This window comes from Coturnix japonica, chromosome 8, assembly GCF_054131305.1.
Source record: "Coturnix japonica strain WE chromosome 8, WE-NBRP24, whole genome shotgun sequence".
Classification (NCBI taxonomy): Eukaryota; Metazoa; Chordata; class Aves; order Galliformes; family Phasianidae; genus Coturnix; species Coturnix japonica.
In genome coordinates, this window is record NC_140670.1 from 3,204,964 (window position 1) to 3,229,580 (window position 24,617).

At 40.9% G+C, this 24,617-nt stretch overlaps 1 protein-coding gene across 3 annotated transcripts in view; it reads left to right on the forward strand.

The window, feature by feature from the left end:
* RASGEF1A (RasGEF domain family member 1A) overlaps window positions 1-24,617 on the forward strand; it is a 133,202-nt gene that overhangs the window by 72,625 nt on the left and 35,960 nt on the right. The window contains exon 2 of one of the 3 annotated variants that reach the window (XM_015866100.3): window positions 19,862-19,976. The exons of 1 other annotated variant lie outside the window; for it this stretch is intronic. In XM_015866100.3, the coding sequence (XP_015721586.1) occupies window positions 19,935-19,976 (42 nt within the window). In that variant the 5' untranslated portion in view covers window positions 19,862-19,934. Of the gene's footprint in view, window positions 1-19,861; window positions 19,977-20,727; window positions 20,915-24,617 lie in introns of those variants that run through there. One more of the 3 variants, XM_015866102.3, reaches the window with a different exon arrangement.

Here is a 24,617-nt window from a genome sequence, read left to right on the forward strand (position 1 = left end):
GCTTCTAAAAACAAAACGTCTGGTCCAAAAGCAAACTTCAATAATTCGGCACTGAAGTGCTGCATTAAATATTGACACTGATGCTTAAGTGACCTGCAGCCTAATGTGTACCACAGGAATGCCAACGCATTGAAAACTGGATCAGTCCTGCTGCTAAAGTTGAGGACATCAGTTGCCTCCCCTTCAACCATAAATGCTGTTACTCCAAAATAAATTGCTTTTACAAAACATCACAGAGGCAAATGAGAGTCACCTTCCTCCTACCTACGAGTAACTATTTGTGGAACTCCTTGCCATTACCAGTCATGACAGAAATCCCAATATATTAACATTCATCACTAAAGATTAGAAATTTAAGGAAATAAGATCATAATATGGCATTGAATTGACAGTGCCTGATTGCTGCAGAGACCAAGACTGTTAGAGGAGCTCTTTCTAAAGCAGATTTTGTACAGGCAACAGCTTGATATTACAAGTCTCTGTGTTTAATTGCTGGGAAAATAACACCATAACAACAAGGACAGTTACTCTGCATTTATTTTCCAGCATGTAATTCCGAATAATAAAAACATGAAACAAACCTCAACATTTTGAAAGATAAAGGTGCTACCAAAAAAATCTCCTCCCCTGAAAAACGTGAGGAATTTGCATTGAAGTCTCCCCACATTACATATGCTTCAGTGATATCACTCGTTCCAACTAGTTGTTGAGGGAAGGGGGAAAAGACAGGAGGGAAGGAGATGGATGACTAATTACAATGACTGAAATAATACTTAGTAACAAGGATCTAGTTTCTCGATCACTTATACATACAAGCCTACCTGAATCAAAGATATATATGCATGTATTTCAGTATCTTATATAAAAGCTTTTCTGCAGCATGGCTCACAGTTCCCTGACTATTTGTTCTTTCCCATTCAATTTCATTGGAAAATCTGGAAGAAGTTACTACTGGGCAAAAACAGGACATCTATTTGGCATGTTACAAATAAAGACAAAAAGGAACCTAAGATCTCAGTCAAATAATGTGCTAGGGAAAAGGTTGTTAAGGCTATAGAATGATTTCTATAATCACTGCACACCGAAGCATTCCAAAGTTAGGGCAGGCTGCTATTAAAGAGGCATGTATAATTCTGACTTCACCCTCTGGAGTGCCATGATCCAGCTTTCCCACCCTGTAACCACCTGCCGGCTGCTGCATGCACAGCCAGCAGCACTGGGCAAAACAGTCACCAGTTCACTGTTGGGTTTAGTCCCTGTTCTAGAGACCCCTGTTAAGTATCTCCTGTCTCATTTGGTTGCTTCAGAGCCTCCCCTTCACCTGAAAAACACTGTCTACAAACAGCAAATGCTTGAAGAGATAACAGGGATGCAGCAGCTAACTCAGGAGCAGAAGCATGCAGGGATTCTTACTCAGCACATTTTCCTGCTCAGTGTTTTATTGCAAAAACTGTTGAGTGACTCTGAGAAAACAATAGCTTCTCCACACACTCATTAACTGCTGACAGAAGGAAAGCCCAGTTGTTGAAAGTCAGTAACATTGGTAAGAAAAAAAATAAAAAAATCAACCACACTTAAATGGTTTTTAACCAATTCTGAATTTTCAGTTGAGAAAATGTTTGGGCAGAAAACACCTACAAAGCTCAGACTGTTGCCATCAATTTATTTACAGTGAAGAAGGGACTCTACCTTTATAACCCAGGGACTTGTGTGCCCTGGTGGCGCAGTGGTAGGAATGCCGTGTTGCAACACCGGAGGCCCTGGGTTCAAATCCCGCCTGTGGCGCAAGTGGTAGAAGTGCCGCTCTGCTACACAGGAGGCTCGAATCCCGGGGGTTGGACTCGATCTCTAAGGTCCCTTCCAACCTGCACGAGACTATGATACTATGAGACTTTGGCCAGGCTATTCAGCTGGCATGGCTACTTGATTTCGGTGAGCACAGGCCTCTCCTTGCTTAGTAGGCATTACAATAGTTGAACTTCCACATTCATGTCTTACTGTTTTTGAACCTAGGGCATAAATGCAAGCAGTCTGCTTTCCCACACCAGGGTTTCTCTGGTTTTGGATGACTTCTCCACAAATGCCATCTTTGCTCCTATGGATGACTTGACACACATCCTAATACATTTCTCCAGCATGCACTGGCTACTTTAAGAACAACACAGACAAGCCAGGACAGCAATGATAGCTGTAATCAGCCGCAAAAGAATTTGAAATAAATAGTTTGAATGGTAATTGAGTTCCTCAGACTACAACAATTCTTTGGAGACCTCAGGCTGGTCCTGGAATTGTCCTACAAAGTCAGCACAATTTAAATATTTCTTTTGTTTATCATATTCACTGAACTGCTTTAAAAACATTTAGATTCTGGGTGCTCTGAGGAAATATGTTTACACAGTTGGAATTGAGAAAGGACAGGATTTTTGCTGGTGTACAACAATCCAAGAGGCTTTATCCCTTGAGCAGGAAATACTAGAACCCTCATTAAGAGGAATTATGTTTTACTCATGTAGACAGACAGTAACAGGATATTTCCCAAACAACCACATAATGCAAAGTCACTTGATGATATGCAGGGCCTATAATACATAGCACTTGGGTAGGTGGGTATTTCAAGAGAAAGGAATCAATGAAATTTAAAAGAATTAAGACCAATTTCCACTGTTAAGCAGCGAATTGAGTCAAGTGGTTTCTAATAGAATACGCTCACGTTAGCAATGGCTAATAAACCTCCGAGGAAGGTTTTCAAAACCTAATAGCCCCCTTTTCTGTAATTCCAGCAAAATAGGAATTGTGTACAGGAAAACAGGAAAGAGAAGGGGGGGTGGGGGGAGGAACAAATAAAATATGCCTGCTCAATACTTCTGCTACTAATAACATGGTTTTCCAAGAACAGCACTAGGCCAGATATGCTTGGGAAGTAACTGAGATACAAGAGATATGTTGTTAAATAAATATGAAGTACCTTCAATGGATCATCTCTTCAAGTGATAACAGACAGTCACTTCTCCATCTCCATAAGCTTTGACACATCTGCCTAATTTTCTGATAAAGGAACCAGGTTTGGTAACCTACAGAACCAACTCCCAACCTTTCAAATTGATGAGGCAACTAGCAGTGCATCTTACAGCAGGAAGACTTGGTTCCTCCTATGCAGGAATGAGTTCCTTGCACTCACAGTGTCTGTCCTCACCCACAACTGACTCTAAACCACCTATCTCACGTTCATGAGCACTTCCGACACCAAAAGCAACAAGAAGTCACATTTGTTTTACATCCCAGCTTAAAACAAACTGCATCAGGGCTATTATTTCAAAGTAGAATATAGCATCCACTTTTAAAACATGGAGAAATACATAGTGCAGACATGGCAGTCTACAGAGCAGCACCACTGAAAAACACTGGTGCTAATATGAAACATGGTTGAATGAATTACATAACACTACACAAAAACTGTCCTGATAGATAGGGAAAGGAATACTGGATGCCCTGTGCAAGACAGGAGAGGTATTTAAGCCTTTCTTTTCAATATGCTCAAATTGAATGGGATACTGGGCTCAAGCTAGAGTCCTTCCTATTGGAAAGGAGAGAGACAACCTGCAGCACCCAGAATGGAGAAGCAGAAATGAAAAAGGTGCTTGGGGAAATACAACTGGATTGTGTAAAGAGCACCAAACCTCTTCTTCCAATAAGTAAGATGCGTCCATGAAGCCAGCAGCATTAGTTGTTCTCAGTGACCCCGTACAATGGGATTTGGAAGGGCAGGAAAATCCAAGTTATAAAGAAAGGATTGCTATACTTGCAGCACAGAATATCAAGATGGAATATTGGGAAGCTGTTGACTTGTTCTTACTGACTCATTTGCTCAGAGCGTGCATTCACATGGAAACATAGAGTTGCTCAGGTAGGAAAAGGCCTTAAAGACCATCAAAAATCCAAGCACAACTCAACCATACTACCCTAACTCTAACAATCCTCCACTAAATCACATCCCTGAGCACCACATAATCTTGATTAGAGTAAAGAGTGCAAAGTTGGAAGAATACAAAACAGAACTCAACACTGAGCATCAGGAAGGGAAAATAAGTCCTCATTTATTCTGTTCTTAGTTGCAGGAGATAAATGACTATTGAGAATAAGTTATTGAACTTAAGGGGCAGCTTTAGATGAGGCTATCTGGGAGAGAGAAATGAGACTTAAGTTCTAACAAGACTTTGCTGTAACTTGGATGCCTAAATGTGGTCTTTGGTTGGTTCATTCTCTACTGACAACTAGTGACTCCACATAATTAAAATTACTTCAGAAATAAGACTGTCAATCAGCAACTATGATTAACACACTTTCCTTTTTCTATGGTTTAAATTTCACTCCTTGAACAAAAAACAAATTCAGTTAAAGATTTAAGACTGAAGAAGAGTTAGTTTATTAACTTAATCCAGCTCAGAGGAAGACAGCTTTCTTCCAAATTCCCAATTATCTGCATGCACAGAAATATCAGCAGATACCAAATGGTACCATTTAAGTTGCTGGTATCCCAGTAGGCACATTTCCTGAGGACTGACTCATGCTATGCAGCATTTCAGAGCCATAACAATCAAATCCCATTATAACTAATACACTGCCTGTAGCCAGAATTTCTTTGTGCCATAAGCTAGACAATTCAGACAAAGCATTGCCTGGTATTTCTGCAGACCTCAGTGTCTTAGTAACTTCTTTAAAGATTCAGGCAATTGGAGAAGCGGAGCACTTGCTCCTGGCTCCTAAATTGTAGCGGCACACAAGGCAGGCAGCTCTCTCATATGTACCTGGTATCAAACATGTAACAAGTATCAAGCACTGTGTTTAATTGTACTTACTGCACTCTGAAAGCAGCTATTTTCAATCAGATCGATGCAAACAAAGTTCCTGTGAGCACCTCTTTACATTTGGCTTTATTTGCACAAACAGTATGAGATGCAACATTTATTTCAAGCCTTCCAATCTTCCATTTATCTTCCAAAGAACAAGTTAAAGGACAGAAAACAACAGAACCCCAACACACAGCCAGTAATATCATGTAGACATTCAGCTGATGGTTATGCTTTTGAGATTAACGCATTCCCCATTATTTCACACATCCAGTACCTGTTTTGTGTGCAAGCTGATGGGTATGTGCTATGCTTCATCATTGCCAGATGGTTCTGGAGCTCAGTGAACAAACCCACAAGGTGTACAGACAAAGCACTGGTGTAGGGGTTAACAGGGAAGACTGTTCTATACCTTTTACTTACTGTGGAATGCCTTCCACACAGAAGCAAAATGTTTGGTGAAGATAAAACATTTACTCATCTACAGCTAAATACATGTGATTAGAAATGCTTTTACAAAGGAATTTGACATAAAGGATGTGGAGGTACAGGCGCTGCTAACGCTTTACGACAGCAAGGTTGTAGGAAGCTCATAGCACAATGTAATGGACCTACCAGGCTGAGATTACACACAGAACAGCACTTGGTTGAACCAGCATGTTGCGTTTGCATTGCAGTATGTACTCACACAACTTGGCAAAACAAATGGAAAACGTCACTTGTAAACACTGGCAGGACCATCCTAGTGCGCTGGCTTTAGAAGCCCAGACAAAAAAGGGTTAAACTACCACGGCATCGTTGCACAGCACTTTTTATGGCTCCCCTCACAGGGCTTAACATTAAAACCACATAAACTATTGTTTATGAGAAATGCATAATTAATAAAACACAAGCGTGTTGTTTCCAGTAAGGGACCTTTTCCCGACTAGATTTTATCAGCTCTGTGGAACAACCATCAAAAAATGACTGTAACATTTATTGTCAGAGTTTACTTAACATCAACAACAAATTGTCATTAAAGGCAGCATATAAAATGATCAGAAGTGGTCCTGTGATCTCTCTCAATAGAAACAGAATATAACAATTTTTCCCTTTCCTCTCTTTTGCACCTGTGGCCTTTCCCAGAGCTGATAAGAATAGTTAAATGTTGTACTTCAAAGTAAATTACAACACGTACGGGAATGTGACCAACTGATGGCTCTAGTGAGTGAAGCAGCTCATTTAGCCATCAGGCAAACAAGGCGCAGGCAACCCAGGCTGGGAGCAAAGCTCTTCTCCTGCGTGCTATGACAGGGACACCTTCTCACTCTCATCCTACCAGACTCACTCTAGTTCAACTCAGCCTGCCCCAGTTGAAAGGGCACTTAGAAGTGTACGTTGGATAACAAACAGGCATTCCAACCCAGAAAGTAAAACCACCTCACTGCTCAACAGTCAGATATTTTCTTCTACTTTTTGGGCAAAAAGGCAGCTAATTTTGTTTTTTGGAAACAGTTCTATGAATTTGAATCAATCTACGTTTCTTTGCTTCTATCAATTTGCTGAGTTATAATGTCTAATTCGTCAGTCTGAGCTGCAGGAAAAACACGCTTTGTACGGCAGCCAACTCTGCTAGGCAGCCAAAAAAATCTGACTTCAGTAACAGTGAAGTCGCATATTTCACTTTCTTAAGTTCCCAAGCAAAATATCTTTGCAGTGACAATTAATGAGTGAGAAATGGAGCTATAAAAGCAAACCAATAATCCACCAGGATTACTGCACACATCTGTGAAATACACTGGTGTAATCAGGAGCAGCTAGACAGAAATGTCGAGGACTAAAAACTGAACAGAACATAAGGGAAGAACGGGGATTATCAATATTCATTACCTATGTTTTCATACTGCAGTCTTACTGCACCAAAAGTCACATCGAGATTTCTGCACATAGAGACTGTATAGAGTGCTTGGGAAAGTTATGGATTTGGAATATATCGCTAAAACCTGATTCTTATTATTTTCTTTAATTTCTACCTACCCGATCATCAGCAAAACAGAGGGATGGCTGAATTCAAGTGACAAAGCATAAAGAAGATGGTGCATATTGGAAACTGTAGTTCAGAGAACGTGAATACCTGCAGTGGCCCCAAGGGCAGCAGCTCTCCCAAACCCCTCCCTCTTGTCCAAGCGCTTTGGCTTCCTAGCAGTTCCCAGGTCTGACCACATTTTTCAGCCAGACATTTCAACATGGCGCCAGTAGGAAGCTAACCAAACAATCCAAAAGTAACCAGTTTTCTCACACTATTTAGAGACAACAACAAATACTGAATAGGCCTCAGGCATCATGCAGAAGTCCCAGATCAAACATCTCAGCCTGCAACCTGTGCAGGGTTTGTCCTAGGGCTCATCATTCTCTGTAGGGCTGGTGTACAGCAAAAAGGGACAGAGTAACAGCCTTGCAGCTGGGAAGGCAACAGGTACGGAACTGTTGGACATAGGATATGGACATAGGATATGGACATAGGGGATCCCTGCTGCTACCAACCCACACAGCATAGGCCCAAAGAGAGGTAGAAAAACCATGCAATTGCTTTCCCAAACAGCAGTAACCCAAGGCTGGTCAGATGGGAAGGCTTTCCTTCATTACCCAGAACAGAAACTGTACTAAAAATAATAATAAAATAAAAGACAAATTTTACCAATTTTATTCCCTAAGACACCTATCAAGAGCAACTTAAAACATCTTCAGCAAGGTCTACCATTCATTATTGTTTACAAGATACGTATGGAAACAACACCTTCTAAAGAAAAAAATACATACTGTCAGAGCAAAATAAGCACTTGTCCTTGATGTATCACAAGACAAAAGACTGTATCAAATTGGTTAGTTTATTTCTTGCTTGTTTGTGGGTTTTTCATTTTGTGTTTTTAAGATATCCTAACATAATGCACAGAAGAGCACAGCAAGGTGATAAAGTTACTATTCTATGTGCCAAATGCACATAGAGAGTCTGTTCTGGGTTGGAAAACAAGGGAAAGTACAACAAGCAATCGCCAATCAGCTAACACCCAAAAAATCTACTTACCTTTGCAAGGCCACAGGTAGGCAGGAATCTCCAACAAAACATTCTCACCTCCACTGCCAACCCTTAAATGAGGCCTGGGAAAGGGTGGGCCCTGGCTTTCACCTGAGCTCCCTGGGTTGGCCCTGTCCTCCCATCAGGTGAGCACCATTGTTTGCACCATCATTGTTTCAAGCTGTGACTTAGCATTTCCACTACACAAGGGCAGACAGGAGTAATAAAGAAAGGAGCATTTCTTTAATTCTAACGTGATAAGACACATCTGAAACTCTGGATGCAGAATCTTTTCTCCCTGTAATTTCTTTACCCTTTGCATAGCCACACGGAGGGGAGTAAAGGATTTCGTATATTCAGCATCACACCTTTCTCTCCACAGACTGGCTGTGACCACAGCTCATCTCTGTTAGGTAAACCAACAGGCATCAACCCGCTGATGGGCACTTCCAGTGTTTGAGCTGTGGGTAGTTCTCAAGAACTAATTTACTGCTAGATACTGGCACAATTGGTGTTATGCTCACTTCAAGCTACATTACTGAGTGACTAAGAGAATGTAAACTTTGTGGTTAATATCACATCCCACTCTTTTCTGTCCCTACATCATGATCACCGTCAGCATTTCACAAGTAAAAAACACTGAAGTACAGTTAGTTAATTGAAATGAGATTACTATGCAGGTTTTTTTAGAAATGAACGCGTATATAGGTAATACATATGCATACGTATACACAAATTGATCTCCATACAACTTTAAGAGTTAACAATTCTTTACACCAATCTGTCACCCACAGTAATGAACCTTCTGCCTTCAGGCAGCTAGCCAACCTCCACTTGAATAGAAAAGGCTGTTAGCGAGATAATACGAGCTGGTGGTGTTTGAATGGAACTATTACCTCATTGTTAGCATGAGTGTTATTGTGAATTTTTATCTTGAAACAAACAATACCAGAGTACTCAAGAAAGGCAAAGAATCTTGAACATTTTTTCTCAACACACTGATGACAATACTGTAACAAGGGTGTTTCTTATTCAAAAACCTAAACTTGCAGATCCCATAGAGCTAAGTTATCACGTTACCCTTATTATCAGTTAAGATAAACCAGCTGTCCGCATATAAACTCAGATAAATCTACTATCTATCCCAGTCCAGAACAATATGCTTTTAAAGCTCATGGGTGCCAGTGCTCTAGATGAGATTGTAAATGGAAACCTAAGCAAGATAATTTGTGTATTTATGTCATCTCCGGCTTTCCCATGTACAAACCTTTAATCAATGACTTCTTCCTTCTGATTTCCTCAGTATGAGGAAGCATCAAACTTAGCAAGAGTGACAAAGAAAAATACTAAAATGTCTCTGTTTAAAAAAAAAAAAAAAGAAAGCAAATCTTTGGAAAGGCAAATCAAGCAGTCAGTCTAAAAAGCAATGTGAAAATCTGGCTATGAGTGAATTACTTTTACCTTTAAATATCATCATTACTGCTTCACAGAGAGGTTAAGGTCTCGAATCAACTCTTAGGAAACAAAATCCAAAGGCAATTTCCACCATGAAAAACTTTTAAGTAAATGAAGTTACGTCAGATTGCAAATGCCTCCAAACAAAGAATGCTTCTATTCTAAGATGAAAAGGAAGATAAATAAATAACCAAAGAGAGACATTTAACTGCATAATCACAAACAAAACTGTATGACAAGAAGAAGTAAATCTAGCTCTGAACATATGGAAAATTACGCTCGGAATTGATTAAATGTGAAATAAAGCGATGCTCCAAAAGGTTGGAGCACAAATTCATGATCTCTGAAATACGGCGGTTTATTTACCATGCCAGGCACAGTATTTTACGCAGCAGCTCTGCCAGCTTCTGCAGGCTGCCTCCCACCTTGCCACCCATAATCACACTGGGAAATAATGCACAGTGGTATTTCTGGTTCCTAGCAGGCTCATCATTATTTTCAGAATACTTTGATTAATAACCCTTTTTGTTTTTTCCCTATTAACACTGAAAAATGAATTAGTACTCTAAGAAGCTTTCTCTGCACTCTAAAAATTGGAATGATGTTATAAAATCTCAGCAAACAAGTCGTGTGTCTGTTATTAATGATTCTGGTCACTGCTCCTCTACAGAAAAACACAGCATCGGAGCAAGGATTGTCTGTGTTCAGATCACACGGGCAGGTCAAGGAATGCCCAGTTATGGTAGGCTGATGGCATTCCGGTGATCTTTAGTCCACAACAATCCTACTGCATTTTTGCAACCTTTGTTGAGATTTGCTCGCGAGGGATCTGATGATGTTTCTCTTGATATCAACAGCCAGTCTCACTGCTGACTTCAAAAGGTGATCCAAATTCAGACTCTAGAGATGAAGGCTTAGAGTAAGCAACTTATTTTATTAACCAGATGCTTTGTCATTGTGCTTCAATATGCAGCATAAATGTCTTCCCCTATAGCGACAAGAGACCACATCTCCTTGGCTGACAGAGACTCCTTAAAACAAACTTCCTGAATGAAGCATGGGCTTTTAAACAGCTGGTATGTGAAGTACTAGGGAGAAAGTTGGTAGCTGCCATTTACAAACTCAATCCTATTACAGAGTCACATCCAGAGAACACCTTATTTTAATGTTTTGACTGGAAACGATGCAGCCAGAGGGTCATTTATCATAACTTGTAGCCCTGAGAGGAACAGTGCAAAAAATCACACATCTAGTATAAAAGTATTGCGTATGACGTAAAGCTGAAAAATTAGTTAGTTGTAAACATCTGATGTTTGCTCGAGCTAATTAATCTTCTAATAGCTTCAGTATTCAGATGAGAAGCTCATGAGAATAGATACCTAATTGGTTTTCCAGTATTCTGTTTGTGCCAATTCCATAACGTTCTGCTTAGTAAACGGCACAGAGCATAGATGGGGAGATGCTACATTACTGAAGAAAAATAAATGCAGTGTTTTAGAAGGTGGGAACAAGGACTCACTGTGTCACACACAATGATGCTAACTGAAATGCTCAGGCAGACCAGGGAAGAAAATCAATCTGTAAGCTCCTACAGCACAAAAAGCAATGAGAAATAGCCAATATGAACTTGTCAAGAACAGATCATGTCAAAACGATCTAATTTCCTTCCTTGACAGGATAACCAGCCCAGTGACTAGCAGAGAGCAGCTGGAGTGACAAATCTTAACTAGGTTAAAGCTGTTTAGTCTGTCAGAGAGAAATTCTTTAATAGAGCCAAAGAAAGCTTCCTCCGCAGGGAAGCACCCTAAGTGGGATGAAAAATCAGGTGTATATCCCTAATGGAGTTGTGGCAGTCAGTGCTTGGAGCCCATATTAGCAGGTGGGATTGCACAGAGTCTGTGCTATGTGCTGCCCAGTGCATTCAGTATTCAATTAACATCATCAGTAATGGTATAAATTCCACATGAGAGACTTGGGAATGTTACCAGTGTGGGTGGAGATGTACTCGGGAAGGCGGTATTTAAATTCAAAGCGTTCTTAACAAACTTAAAAATAACAGGACAAAATTCAACTTAGGCATGCGGATGATGAGTCTAGAGCACGGCTAGCAAACACGCTGACACAACCAGAGAAACTTGGTGAGCAGGAGGTGTAGTGGGTCGTAGTATGAGCCCATAATGTGATTCAGCGTGTCTGCTAAAAATCTAACCTAAAAATAAGTAAATAAATAAATAAAATAAAATGAGAGATTTGAGGAACATCATATGCAAGTGGTATATTGGTAACTGTTCTGCTTTCAGTGCTGAGCAAGGGAAATGAGAAATACTAGAAGACATCCTGCAGGCACACACTGCCATAGTTTTGACACATAAATCAGAGAGGAGGAATTAATCCATCACAACCTTTCAAGAACCATTGCTGAAATATGTGCCACAAATACCAAGCGCCTGAGCTGTGGTTGATCTTAAGTGATATCTCAGCTCTCCTCCAAGCCTCATCTTAACAATGCTTTTTCTAATAAGCAAAACAAATCCCTTCACTGAAATTCTTCATCGCATAAAATAGATGTAAACGTGGAAGGGTTTACCCAACAGACCTGGGAACAAAAACAACTTAATGAGATAATCTGTATTACTGGTAATCAAAATGAAAAACTATTTAATCTGCAAGCAGCTGAAAATAAATTATCTAACTTTCTAGTTCAGAGAAGCACACACCATGGAAAGATAACGCAGGAAGAAAATCACAGGAGAGCCTCTATCCTTGATAATAAGAGAGAAAGAAAAAAGAAAAAGAGGAAAGAACTCTGCTAGTAATTCAGTGTTAATATTCAGTAATCGAGGGAAATTTCCTTTTTCAGTTACTAAAAGAAAAATAAGAAGAATACATGTATCAGTATTCCAAGCTAGCTAAAATGTATTAAGTATCACATAATAATGACGATAAAACAGGACTTAATATTCCAAAAAAAGATATTCCAAAATTTTTTAGCATTCTGGCACTGACCCCAGTAACCTGGGCTGCATCAGGCTTGTTAAACACAGACTAATCAGATTTCCCACAGGAGACCATATTAGCTCTCCGTAAGAAATTGAAACTCACTGTTATATGGGCCATGATTATTTCTTTAAATGAAGTCTCCTTTGAGTTCTTTGCAAGCAGAGGAACTTGCAATTACTTCATTTGTACAAATGATACATAAGCTCTAGTGAAAATCTGCGTGCCAAAGAGTCCTCCCACTTGTATCTGCAAATGCATCCAGAAAGGCCAAGTGAGACAGCATTGTTCTGGGTTTGATATTAGCAAATTAGCTGAAGGAAGCACAGGAATGGATGTCGTTGGAACTGGATTCTTTACCTGTCTCTGCCATCAGCTTGGAATAACATATGAAACAAATTGCAAAGCAGAGAACCCATTGCCTATTTGGGAATTAAAATGATGGATATCACTCATGTTTTTGGACTCCTTCACGTCCTGTGAAGAATGAAAAGTACTAAATGACTGCTATTGTGAGGTGCAAAGAATACAGTACCTGCAAGAGCATTCCTGAAACTTGGCACCGTACTTTAAGTGCCTCGTTCAACATCTCAGCCAGCAAACCTAGCTTCTCTGAAATAATCTAATGATGTCCAGCTCCCCGCAGTATAGATCATCTATGGATGCTAAAGTAGGCAGAAAACAGATAAGGTAGTAACCACAAATGGTTAACACTGACAGCAGAAACAAGAGAGTTCACACAAAGCTATTGTTTAGGCATACAAAAAAATAGGTGACTGCACACAAAAAGAATAGGTCGTTCAAACTGCAGGCTTGTGGCAGGTAAGGCCATGAGACATGGCACCGATCGCACCTACCTACACATTACCTTGGATAGCACTGAGCCTCACTTTCAGCTGATCCAAAGATTATCATGAAATTTAACATACTAAGTTCAGCTGAGAATCACAAATTCTCACCTCTTTGGATAAAACATCATTTCTAACAGGCACTTGGAAATTTACTCTTCTGACACTTTGCACTAAGATATGCTTTAGCCCCAGGCACCACAGCAATCTCCGTGTACTACTTTATATACACGGCACATCAGCTTATTTATTAATAAGTCAGTTGGGTGATGCATTTTTGGTAGCCAAATCATTCTGGCCACTGAAATTAGTTGGTCCGATTAAATCAAGATCAGGCACTGGCAGGTTGTGGCTGACTCTTCTGCACAAAGACAGCAGGGTAGGAGGGAGAGCCTCATCCCTGTGCTACTGCTGGGAAACCTAGCTGCTGCCTCCCACACTGGCACCCACAGGGAAACATGGAACTAAATGAACACACACACACACACACACACACACACACACAAAAAAAAAAAAAAAAAAAAAAAAAAAAAGGGGGGAGGGGGGGGGGGGGGAAACCTAAAACCAAAACAACACAAAGGAAAACAAAGCCAAAGCAAACCAAAAAAGAACCTGAGAAGACATGACCTGGCGCTATGGGAAATCCCAAAAGCGCATAACCACTAACCAGGTGCTGGTGGCTGCTGAACTAAGTGACTGCTGCAACAGTGTGTAGTAGTACTAACAGGACACTTTAACAAGAAATAAACGCTGACAGTTTTTCAAGCTGTAAACTAGAATGGAGACATTTCTTTAGTGAAAAGGCTCAACAGTCATCAGCATCAAATCACAAGCTACCCTGTCACCTGCTGGTTGTGAGAAAAGGAGGGCAAAGAGATGTGGAATTGCTTGAAGGAGAGGTAATATGTGGGGCAAGGTTTCCTATTCTCTCTGCTTTTTCTCTGTGTTTGATGTTTCACACCCAAAGCACTGGAGTGCAGCCAAATACTCACTGCTAAAACTAAATAAATGAAGAACGGCAGTAGTGGGGGATACTTATGACATCCAAAGAAGGAAATGCATCCTGGGCTTTAGGCAAAGGAAAATCCCTCCATGTTTACCGTGATGATTTGCTTTGAGCAGAGCATTCTTCTCTCAGAAACAGGATTGTGAGCAAATCCCTTCAAAAAAAGAAGACACCCCTATCATCTGCATTTGGTTTGTTTTGGCGTAGGTGCCTGTGCAGGAGCAAATGAAAGCAATTTCTTTCAAACAGTTGTCCCCACTCAGTTTTTAGTCAGAAACAAGTGTGTTTATTATCAATTTTACTCCCTTTTAACACAACGCACAGATTTGGAAGCCTCTCTACACTGAACCCAGTCCTAAGACAAGAACCTGACAGAGCTTCTGGCTCAGGCTTCTCTACACGCTTTCTGCAGTGATGTGGAACAGCAACCAAGCTGTGTTAGGGTTCCTTTGGTCCCATTTGTCACAAAGCTTGACTTCTTCATTGAAGTCGCTTTTCAAAAGATCAGCCTTTTACATCCACCAGGAAAACAACATGTCACGGAGAACAACAACAACATTGTCATTCATTCTGGAAGCAGAGGTCAACGTCTGCTGGCCCTCGGCCCAGATCCTAAATTGCCAGAGCTTATTTTGTAGGTTTGTTTTTCCAAAAGGGCAGTATTTTATTAGAAGGCTATTTCAGACTCTGTCAGGCTTTTCATGGCTAAACAACACGTGCCAAGCCCAGGCTTTTCTTAACTTCCCTTTCACTTTGAAGCATCCTGGCTGCAACACCAGCCTCCCATCTTTCCAGAAGCATTCAAGCATCCTCTTTCAAGCAGCCACTTTTCTTGGAATAAAGCCTCAAGCCTCTTCAGCTTCTTCCACACTATCACTTTCAGGCACCTTTTGTAAGAACTCCCATGTTATGTCTGTAGGAATCATTTTGCCAGCAAAGAGTTTGGAAATGCTGAAGAAATCATTTGGTGCTTTCCAGGCTGGACTTTTCTCAGCTGAGCTGCTGGGTTTTTCCTTTCAGGATTAGGGATGGTTGTTTTTTTTTGCACAGCTTCTGCTTTGGTCACATGAGATGACTGACAGAAGCCCCATGCTCTTCTGAGGAGCCTCATTTTGCTCTGAAGGGCATAAAAAAATGCTGTGCCCAGAGGCAATAGCTGAGCACAAGAAGTCGCACACTGACCGTTCCCATTGAATGGACATACCAGAAGAACAACATCCCACAAGTAAAACAAAAATAGTCCACTGCATTTTGACACAGCTTTTCAACTTGAGTTTCAGGAGTAGACAAAAGATAGTTGATCATTAATGCAAAGATGAAGTAATTCACGAGTGATTACATTTGGCTTTAGAGGCAAATAACCTTCCAGTGTGATACAATATACATGTTTAAGAAAAATGATCAAAAAGGGAGACAGCATCTCCTGAAAATTTGGCTCAAAACTTGCAAACATTGAGTCCGTGCCAAGCAGTCCTTTTCACCAAGGAAATCCCCAGTAAATAGCTCATTTCCTGAAGAGTGCAGCAGTTCTGCAGCCAGAAGTTCCCCTTCTGACTTGCAAACAGGAATCTCTTTAAACACAAGGAGCGGTAGACTCAGTACAAGCAATTTAACTTCCATAATCAGAATTATAAGACTTCTACATGATGAAACATAGGAGCAGAGGCATAATGCAGCCTTGCCAACTACACGCAGAGTTCCACTTCTTTTCAGTACTGAAATCCAAGTGCAACATCAGGCATAATTGGTTTCTTAAAGTCTGATTGACAACCAAATTTAGTTCCAATCCAATTGTCAGGATGATTAGAATTAACAGGGACTTTCTTTTAGATTCTGGTCTCAAGCACAGAACTTCTCTTTCTCAAACCCCCTCTGAAATGACAAGTTACACCGAGTAATCAAAGATAATCTTCAGAAAGCCACAAATCAGACATCACGTGATGACATTCTGGGTCTTATTTTAGAGTGCTTCCGCTTTCCTGCTTCAAATAAAGGGAACACAGTTCTATTCATGATATATGAGAAATTGTTCCAGCAAGATGGCAAGCATTTCTCAAAACCTTCCTTAATAAATAAATTATTTTAAAATAAAAAAAAAAAAAAAAAAAAAAAAAAAAAAAGAATTACTGCATATTAAATACACATCACAACTGTCACGATTACTTTAAATTTAACAAGTCCAAGCTGACCTTAAAAATAAGATACGAGTTTCAACACCAAAAAATACTTTGTGCAAATATAGTTCAACCCTTATCACCCTCTTTCTAGAGTGACTGCAGATCAGTAGAACAGAGCAACCACCACCTTCTCCAGGCTACAATGTTATCCGCGTTTTATACAATAGCACACAGCCACTGTGAACACAATGACTCCCCCTCACAGAGAAGGGTATGGACTTTGAAGGTCTTCCCCAGCAGCAACCAGCCAACTGAAAAGGTCTCCGCAGCGTTTCCCACATCCTTTCCATCCCTCTTCCTTATGGCCTTCCAAGAAACTGCACTCTGGTAACTTCCTGCCCATCAAACTATAAAACTTTTGCTCTCCAGCTGCTCACGGTCCTCAGCTCACTGGAAACCCAATGGACTGACTAGTATTAGATATGGAGGTTGGTGGCCCTGCCTGTGGCAGGGGGTTGGAGCCTGATGATCCTTGAGGTCCCTTCCAACTCAAGGCATTCTATGATTCTATGAAATAGAAAATGGTTGAACTCAATGGACTTCCCATCCTTTCCTGAAGTTTCACTTGCTTTCCATTTTTCTAACAACCAAATGTAAAGCACTGAGGAATCACTGTAACAAACCAGTGCTGCATAGGAGATAACACCAGGATAACTTTTAGCATCACAATGAAGTACAAGTCATAATATAGATGTTATGAAGGTAAAAAAAATGCAATGAAATCTATATTCATATGGCACTGTGGCCTTAACATTGCTTAAAGATAACGCTCTATCAAATCTAAACTGCAATGGGAACATTCTGACATGAACTTTATTGGCAAACACTCAGAGCCAATCTTCACACATCAAAAAAATGAAGTATGTTTTTCCAAAGCCAGGCACATCCAATGGCAAAAGAAGGTTTATCTGTGTTCACACTTAGAAGCATTAATCATAACCTTCCTACTTAAGACACCTCTTTTGTTCAGCGTGAGTCTAGCAACTTCCTTGGGAAGTACAGCAATTCTAATTTTAAGCCTGCAGCAAACATGGGTCTTTTTAGTTAGGAAAAAAAAAGCCACAGCTGTTTGCTCTCAGCAATGAAGAGCACTGGTGAATTTATAGACTCTATTTGGGGAATTGTTTTTACATTACTGTAATATCTTGGGAAGGGAGTTGCAGCAGAAGAGACACCAGTATTGTATTCTCTAATACCAAGGACCATCTTCAGTTCTTCCAAAACATCCCCCAAAATTCAGCAGTTTCCTTCGGATCTTATTTGCTTTTCTTTTCCTCCAAGCCAGGTATATTCAAGTAAGTAGAAAGACAGTGAAAAAGCAGACAAAAACATGAGAAATTTTCACTCCCATGGAAGTTCCCCACTTGTCCAAAAATATGCATATTGCTGTGTTGTAACACTTGTTACAGGTTCCACTACATCACAATTTGAAGGGGACGGGGGTTTCCGCGTTCTCTGCCCACTGGTACACTGCAGTGTATTTGCTAGCAGGAAGCTGTTCTCGTCACCAAAAGGGAAACTGGTTGCATGTGTTATTTGTTTTTTTTTTTAAGCCGCAGCCTTATTTAACTCTTTATTACATCCAGCTTCTGTCAAAACTGAGCTCACGCAGTGTTTTCAGGGGCAATGTGTGCTTGCAAGAAGCAGGATGAGCAATGACAGAGCCAGTACTGATACACATGCCTAACTCACAATGCAGTAACAGCAACAGGTCACGTCTCACGAGGGCTGAAGGTCAGGGCCAATTCTGTTCTGGAATTGCATGTGGATCACATGTAGGCTATGGCATTAAGAGGTTTTATCTGATTCTCAAGTGAGATGCAGTAGGTCCTGCTCTAGGCTCTTCACTGTCATCCTCAGCAGGAAGAGCCTCCCTTCAGTGAAAGTCAGCATGAGTAACGTTTAGAGCAGCTGGATTTTCCAAGCAAGAAGTTTTTACTAGGAAGCTGCATAAACATAGCTGGCTTCCAAGAAGGCTTACTTACTACTAACACAACCTAAATACAAATAAGTGTTCTTACTGTGTTAGGTTCTGATGGCTTCTGCAGCAAAGCTGACAGGCTTGCTAGAACATCTTTAAATTATTTATATGGAAATCATCCTCAAAGTCATTAGAGAAGCTCTCCTGAGTCAGGAACGTGGTTATTGATTTACTTTTACTTTCCCCCCTTGAAGTTTTACCAAAATAAATAAATAAATAAATAACAACAGCACATTTTCACTTGGCTTCCAGACAAAACCTGCAGATGTTAGTGTGAAATTGAAGCAGCATTTCTTCACTGATATTACTAACAAGGCAAGCCTTGGATCATGCAAAAGTTACAGGACAACATACATCCAATCCCAAATTGCATTTCTCATTTGTCTTGCTCACTTTGTATCTTTCCTTACATTTGCACAATAAAAATCAAGGGAATCATATTTTGCTTGGAAAGTGGACAGAAATGGTGATTTACCAAAATAAAGGCCACAAGAGGTCAAAGAGCTTTTAGAAGCCTGTTTAAGCTAACAGGAAACAAAGTTAATTGGTGACATCGAACCAACGTGGAAATTTCAGACCTGAAGGTGCAAGTATATGAAGATCTGGTCCTCAGATTTTCATGGCCACAGATTCGCCATCAAATGCCTTATGTTAATATAAGAGAATGCAGACTAGGTACTGGAGTAAGGAATAACAGCATGCATACCACCAGGCTTTTTGTAGGCACAACAGAAATCTGCTGAAAGCATTCTATGCTTCTATGATCCATTTACAAGAATAAAACAAGTGATGCCTTGAAACAACAAACACCAGCACCCAACTCAGAATCACAGTGTAAGTTCACCTTAGTAATACAGCAACACTGAAGAAAACCCAGAGTCCTGCTAAAAAACAAAGAGAGCCTGTTCCAAAGCTGATCTGCAGTGAATGATCTCTGTAGTTATTATAACCATATTTCAGGTAGGAGCCTACAGAACGGCTGCCAGTTTCTTTATGTATGTATTTTTACATCACGTTTAAGACGGCTTAGTAGATGTTAAAAATACGTAGTTAATGATTTATCCATCATTGTGATGAGATGTGATTGTGCTGTCAGTTCCCTTTGTGCTGCCACTGTACTTCTCAAGAAGAAGAGCTTGATAATTCTTCTATCACGGTAACTGCACTAAGGAATTCTTAAACATTTTTCAGCATCTACTTTAACAAGCAGTCCATTTAGCTGATAACACTGATATTATTCTAGATATTACTTCTCAGTGACTGATACAAGGCTTGAGGGTTTTGTTTTATTGGGGTGGTGGCATTTGTTTGCTCATATTAAAAATTCTTTTATCCCCTTTTTGATATACTGGAATTTGTGCTATTTCCTCATTCTTATGACCTTCATCTCTTCTAAAACTACGCATGTCAAATCTTATTCTGATTCTATAATGCATTTTCAGCGGAAAATAGCAGTCTGTTCTGAATTGTAACCCATTGCACCCCTCCTTTTAAGGGGAAGGAGGCAAGACACATGACAAAAATCACAGAGTGAAATAGCTGGAAGTCCACCCACTGGGAAAGGCTGGATGGCAGAACCACTGTGCAATGCTGCTGTAAAGAAATGCAAAGTAAGTATTATTTTACTTATGATTCTTACAGAAAAGTCTCTTTCTTATCTGAAAGCACTGATGCAGACTAATTTCTAGTTAGAGATTTATACTGCTCCAAAGTCACACTGGGCATTCTTGTACTTGAATAAAAATCAGTATCGGGGTTAAAAAACAGCAAAAGCAAGTGCACAAAGAAACTGGGATTGATCCAAAGCCTGGCTGTGGGTTGGGAAATGCAGGCTCATGACACTGAGCACCAGCAGTGGCTCACTGTACAGGGATGTGTTGCTGGTAGTTGCCCCCAGCATCCTTCTAATTCACCCCAAAGTTTTGATGAAGAGACTTATTATGTGCTCATTAGGGACTCATTAGATCACCCTAAACATGTTCAATTCCAGATTGCTGCCTCCTAGCTGCCAGTTTTCCATGGAGAATATTCTAATTGCCAGGTACTTTTGTATCTCCCTCCCAAAAGAAAATCCAGCTGAAACATCAAGAGAATTGCTGCTCTAAAATCATACCAAACCAAACCAAGAGAGATTTTAGCAGTGACGATACAAGCAGCAAGCCAAAGAGAAATTCCTGCCCCAAACTCACTTCCTCTTTTTCACAACATCTGTATGCTGCTCTGTCTGGCATGTGAGTTCCTATAAGTCTATAAATAGGGAAAGCAGCAGAACAGCTTCGGTTTCATTGCTGTTTAACAAAGCCCCAGGCAGGATGGAAGTTCCCAAAGCCACATGACACCTACGTAGTGGAAGAATGGGGCAGTCAGAATTTCCTCTTGGGTGCTGCCACCCTGATCACTTTCTGTTTGTGGAGGTATAACTGTAATGGAAACCACAGCATTTGCCACAGACCCCAGCAGATGTTGTTGCCTGAACACAGCGAGGCAACAGAAAGCAGGGACAGCCTCAGACAACCAGCAGTGAGAAGACATGCTGCTGGAGAGCCCGGTAAGTCCTGCGCAGCGAGAACCTCTGGGTGCAAGGCACTGCTGCTGTGTAGATGATGGGGACTTCTGTGGCTACTCATGCAGGCAGCAATCTTATAATGTGCTACAGAGCAGGAGCACATTAAATTGTGATGCAGTTATGAATGCACTGGAGGTTCTGTGTATTACATCACACTTAGATCATATGTGATTATGGAATGGTTTGGGTTGGAAGGGATCTTTAATGAGCTGGCAACATCCACAGGGATTATACTGGAACAGCCGCCCAGAGAGCTGTGGATGCCCCATCTGTCCCTGGAGGTGTTCAAGGCCAGGTTGGATGGGGCCTTGGGCAGCCTGGGCTGGTATTAAACGTAGACGTTGGCTGACCTGCTTGTGGTGGGGGGGTTGGAGAGTCATGATCCTTGAGGTCTCTTCCAACCCAATCCCTTCTGTGACTGTCTGATTCTATGGTGGTGGTTTTATGCAATGTGGTTGTGGAGAACAGAAGCAGTGTTTGATATTCCACATTACACATGGTGCATATTTTGTAACTCTTGATGTCAATGTGGAACACCAGAACAAGAAAGAAACAGTGATCTGAGCAGGTACCATCAGGTACAAAGTGTCAGCAGAGCACAAGCAGGGCTGAAGCAATGCTGAGCACCGAAGTTGGGTATTTTGCCTCCAAGGTTTCATTCTCAGTCCCTGTTTTTGCCCAGTATAATTACTTAAATAAATGACAAACCATACCAATGCTGACAATTCCTCAGTGACAGCATTTGAATTACACAACCCAGCAAAGAATGTTTTCCTGACAATCAAAAAGTATCAGGTTTTGCGTCAATAAAAACAAAACCAAGTAGGTAGTAAGAGCTCTTATTTTCAGACCCATGACATTTACCTTCTCCACAGAGGGGTGTTTTCAATATAACTGCTGCTGGATCATAACTGCTATCCTAGTGCTGCAATGGGAGAGGGGCGTTTCCGCTGCATCCAGCACTGTCTCACGCTGTTACTCAGTTTGGAGAACTTAAGCTCTAAGTGGACTGGTAGGGACCTGGTGCCCATCAGGCCTGCAATCCCTTGAGAAACAATATTCAAATTAACTAATAAGATATTGTACTGCTTACAGCTTATTAGAGAGAAACAATGAGGGGCAATAGTAATAGCTGCTGTGCCTGGGAATTAAGAGCTGGATTTAGCTGTCATGTCCATAATTCAGTGCATTGGTTATGTAAAGGAGTAGGTGAGAGGAGGGTTCAGTTTCATATTAAGGAAAGTAAAAAAGGCTCTACAGCAAATGTAATTGCAGGATCAGTAAAAAGCATAAGGCAGCTTTGCTCTGCTATTTACATGTCAAGGCGATTTAAGGAAATCCTCATACAGAAAACTTCAATAATTGAAAATGAGATTCAGGAACAGCTTGCTCTTCAGTTAAAGTGTAAGTTATATACTTTTTTTCATGTTACAATATAGCACGTAGAGAAGAGTGGTAAATTCTCATGAGGTACTTAAAACATAATCTCACCGAGGAAAAGGAATAAGATATTAGGGGTTCTTGACCAACAGTAATACCTACTAAGACAGCAATATTTCTGCAAGGCTCTGCATATGCAAACTGCAGTCTACACATTCACAGAATCTCTAAGCATGAGATTATTTTGGCACTAACTGTTATAAATCCTGTGGGGGAAAGTTAAGTGCAGAGAGACAAAGCGAACACCTTGAGAACAACCTGGTACAGGTACTATCTAATATGTGGACAACACTGTTTAAGACAACACATGAGAGGTGTCAAAGCACAAAGGGTACGAATGAACCCAGTGAGGCGGAGAAACTAGGCTGATTAGAACTTGGGGCACAGACTGTCAGATTTGATAACGCTATGTAAAACTCTTAGCATAAAGGGTGAGAAGATCATCTCCACAGAGAGGCTGTGGATACCCCATCCATCCCTGGAGGTGTTCAAAGCCAAGGTTGGATGGGACTCTGGGCAGCCTGAGCTGGTATTAAATGTGGAGGTTGTCTGCCCTGCCTGTGGTGGGAGGGCTTGGAGATTCATGACTCTTGAGGTCCCTTCCAACTCAGGCCATTCTATGCTTCTATAAGAGTCATCCTCAGCAAAGCCATCATCTCAACTAGATTGGCACAAGGTTTTGACCATGTGTACACCAAAACATGCCACTAAAGATGCCCATGGTAGCAAAAAGAAGAAACCAGGGTGCTAAAGCTATGGGAGATTGGAAGAACAAGTAATCTAATTGTATTTTACAGCAAAAAAAAACCAAAACCCTATTTCAGAACAAAATACAAAGAACTGATGTGAAAATGTTTCACCTGGAATATATACAAAGTGAATGATTGCTGCTTTCTAATTGGTGAAACCAATTTCAGAACCTTTCCACTGAAGTAGAAGAAGTGGCCGTCTCCTTTAAGATAGATGACGTGCTAGGCTGAAAAATTAATAAATAAGTACACTTACCATGGGAAAATAAGGGTTATTTTAATAACTGCTCCGTGTTTGAAGTGTGAGTAAGGAGCTTTCGTTTCAACCTTCAGCTGCAGTGCTAACACAGACAGATTGCCCTTTGTCACACAGCCATCCTTGCACAAGCCCTTGCACCACTTCTCTCCCCTCCTAAGGAGGCAGAGATCAACCTCGCTGTCACATCCCATTAGGAGCAAGCTGATAAAGCGTGCTGGGATTCCAAGGTGACACAGCTGCTTTCATTACATCTGTCACAATATTGATTAGATTAGGTCTGAAGCCCATCTTTGGCCTGCTACTGACCCATTACATCTCCGGGGAAATTCTGCAGAGAGGAAAACAGGATTGAAAATGACAACAACGACAGAGGTGTATGAGAGAGCTCATGGGACTGACTCGGGTGTGACAAGTGTTGATTTTTACCAACTATGCATCCTAATCCATTAATCCCAAATCAGACAAACTAAATATCGCATCACCAAGTACTTATCTGCTGGGACATTTCATCTCAGAACAGTGCAGCTGAGCCATGCAGCCCTCAGTTAACCATAGCAGCACACAGCTCAAGGCCCCCATATACCTGCTCTTATGTTTCAACAGGCTTTACTCACTGCCATTAAACACTGCCAGTGTAATACCTGCCCTTTCATTGATGACGCCTTTGTATGTGACAGACTTCACAGTTCAGCAGGCACAAAGGACTGCTCTGAATTGCTAAATATTCCCTATATTATAGACAGCATGGACACTGGGGAGTTTTTTTTCCTTTTCCCCTTTTTAAGTGTAAAATCATTTTTCCCCTCTCTCATACAGGGTTTGCCCCTATAAATACCATCAGCACATACAGCTCGACTACAAGGAACCTGAGCAATAAGTTCAACAAATGTCATTCCTTTTCCCCACGCCTTTACCTCCCACGCATAACACCCACAACTCTGACAGCACCACAACGATGCTTTGATTTTTCCTTTCTTCGCCTCCTCCTCCTCACCTTCACACTGCTGTACAAAATGCCACTGCAAGACAATTAGCACCCTGTAAGAAAGAATAAGCATTCCCATTTGCAATAGGAGAACTGTAGTACATTGGTCAGGCTTGGGAACAGTGACTGAGACCAGCCGACATGCAGCCACCTGCAAAGCACCACCATCCAGGCCAGCTTTGTGGTTTTCTACCATGCAGACTTGCATTAAGATTCAGTAACAGCCTCCACATCTAAAAACTATGGTTTGCA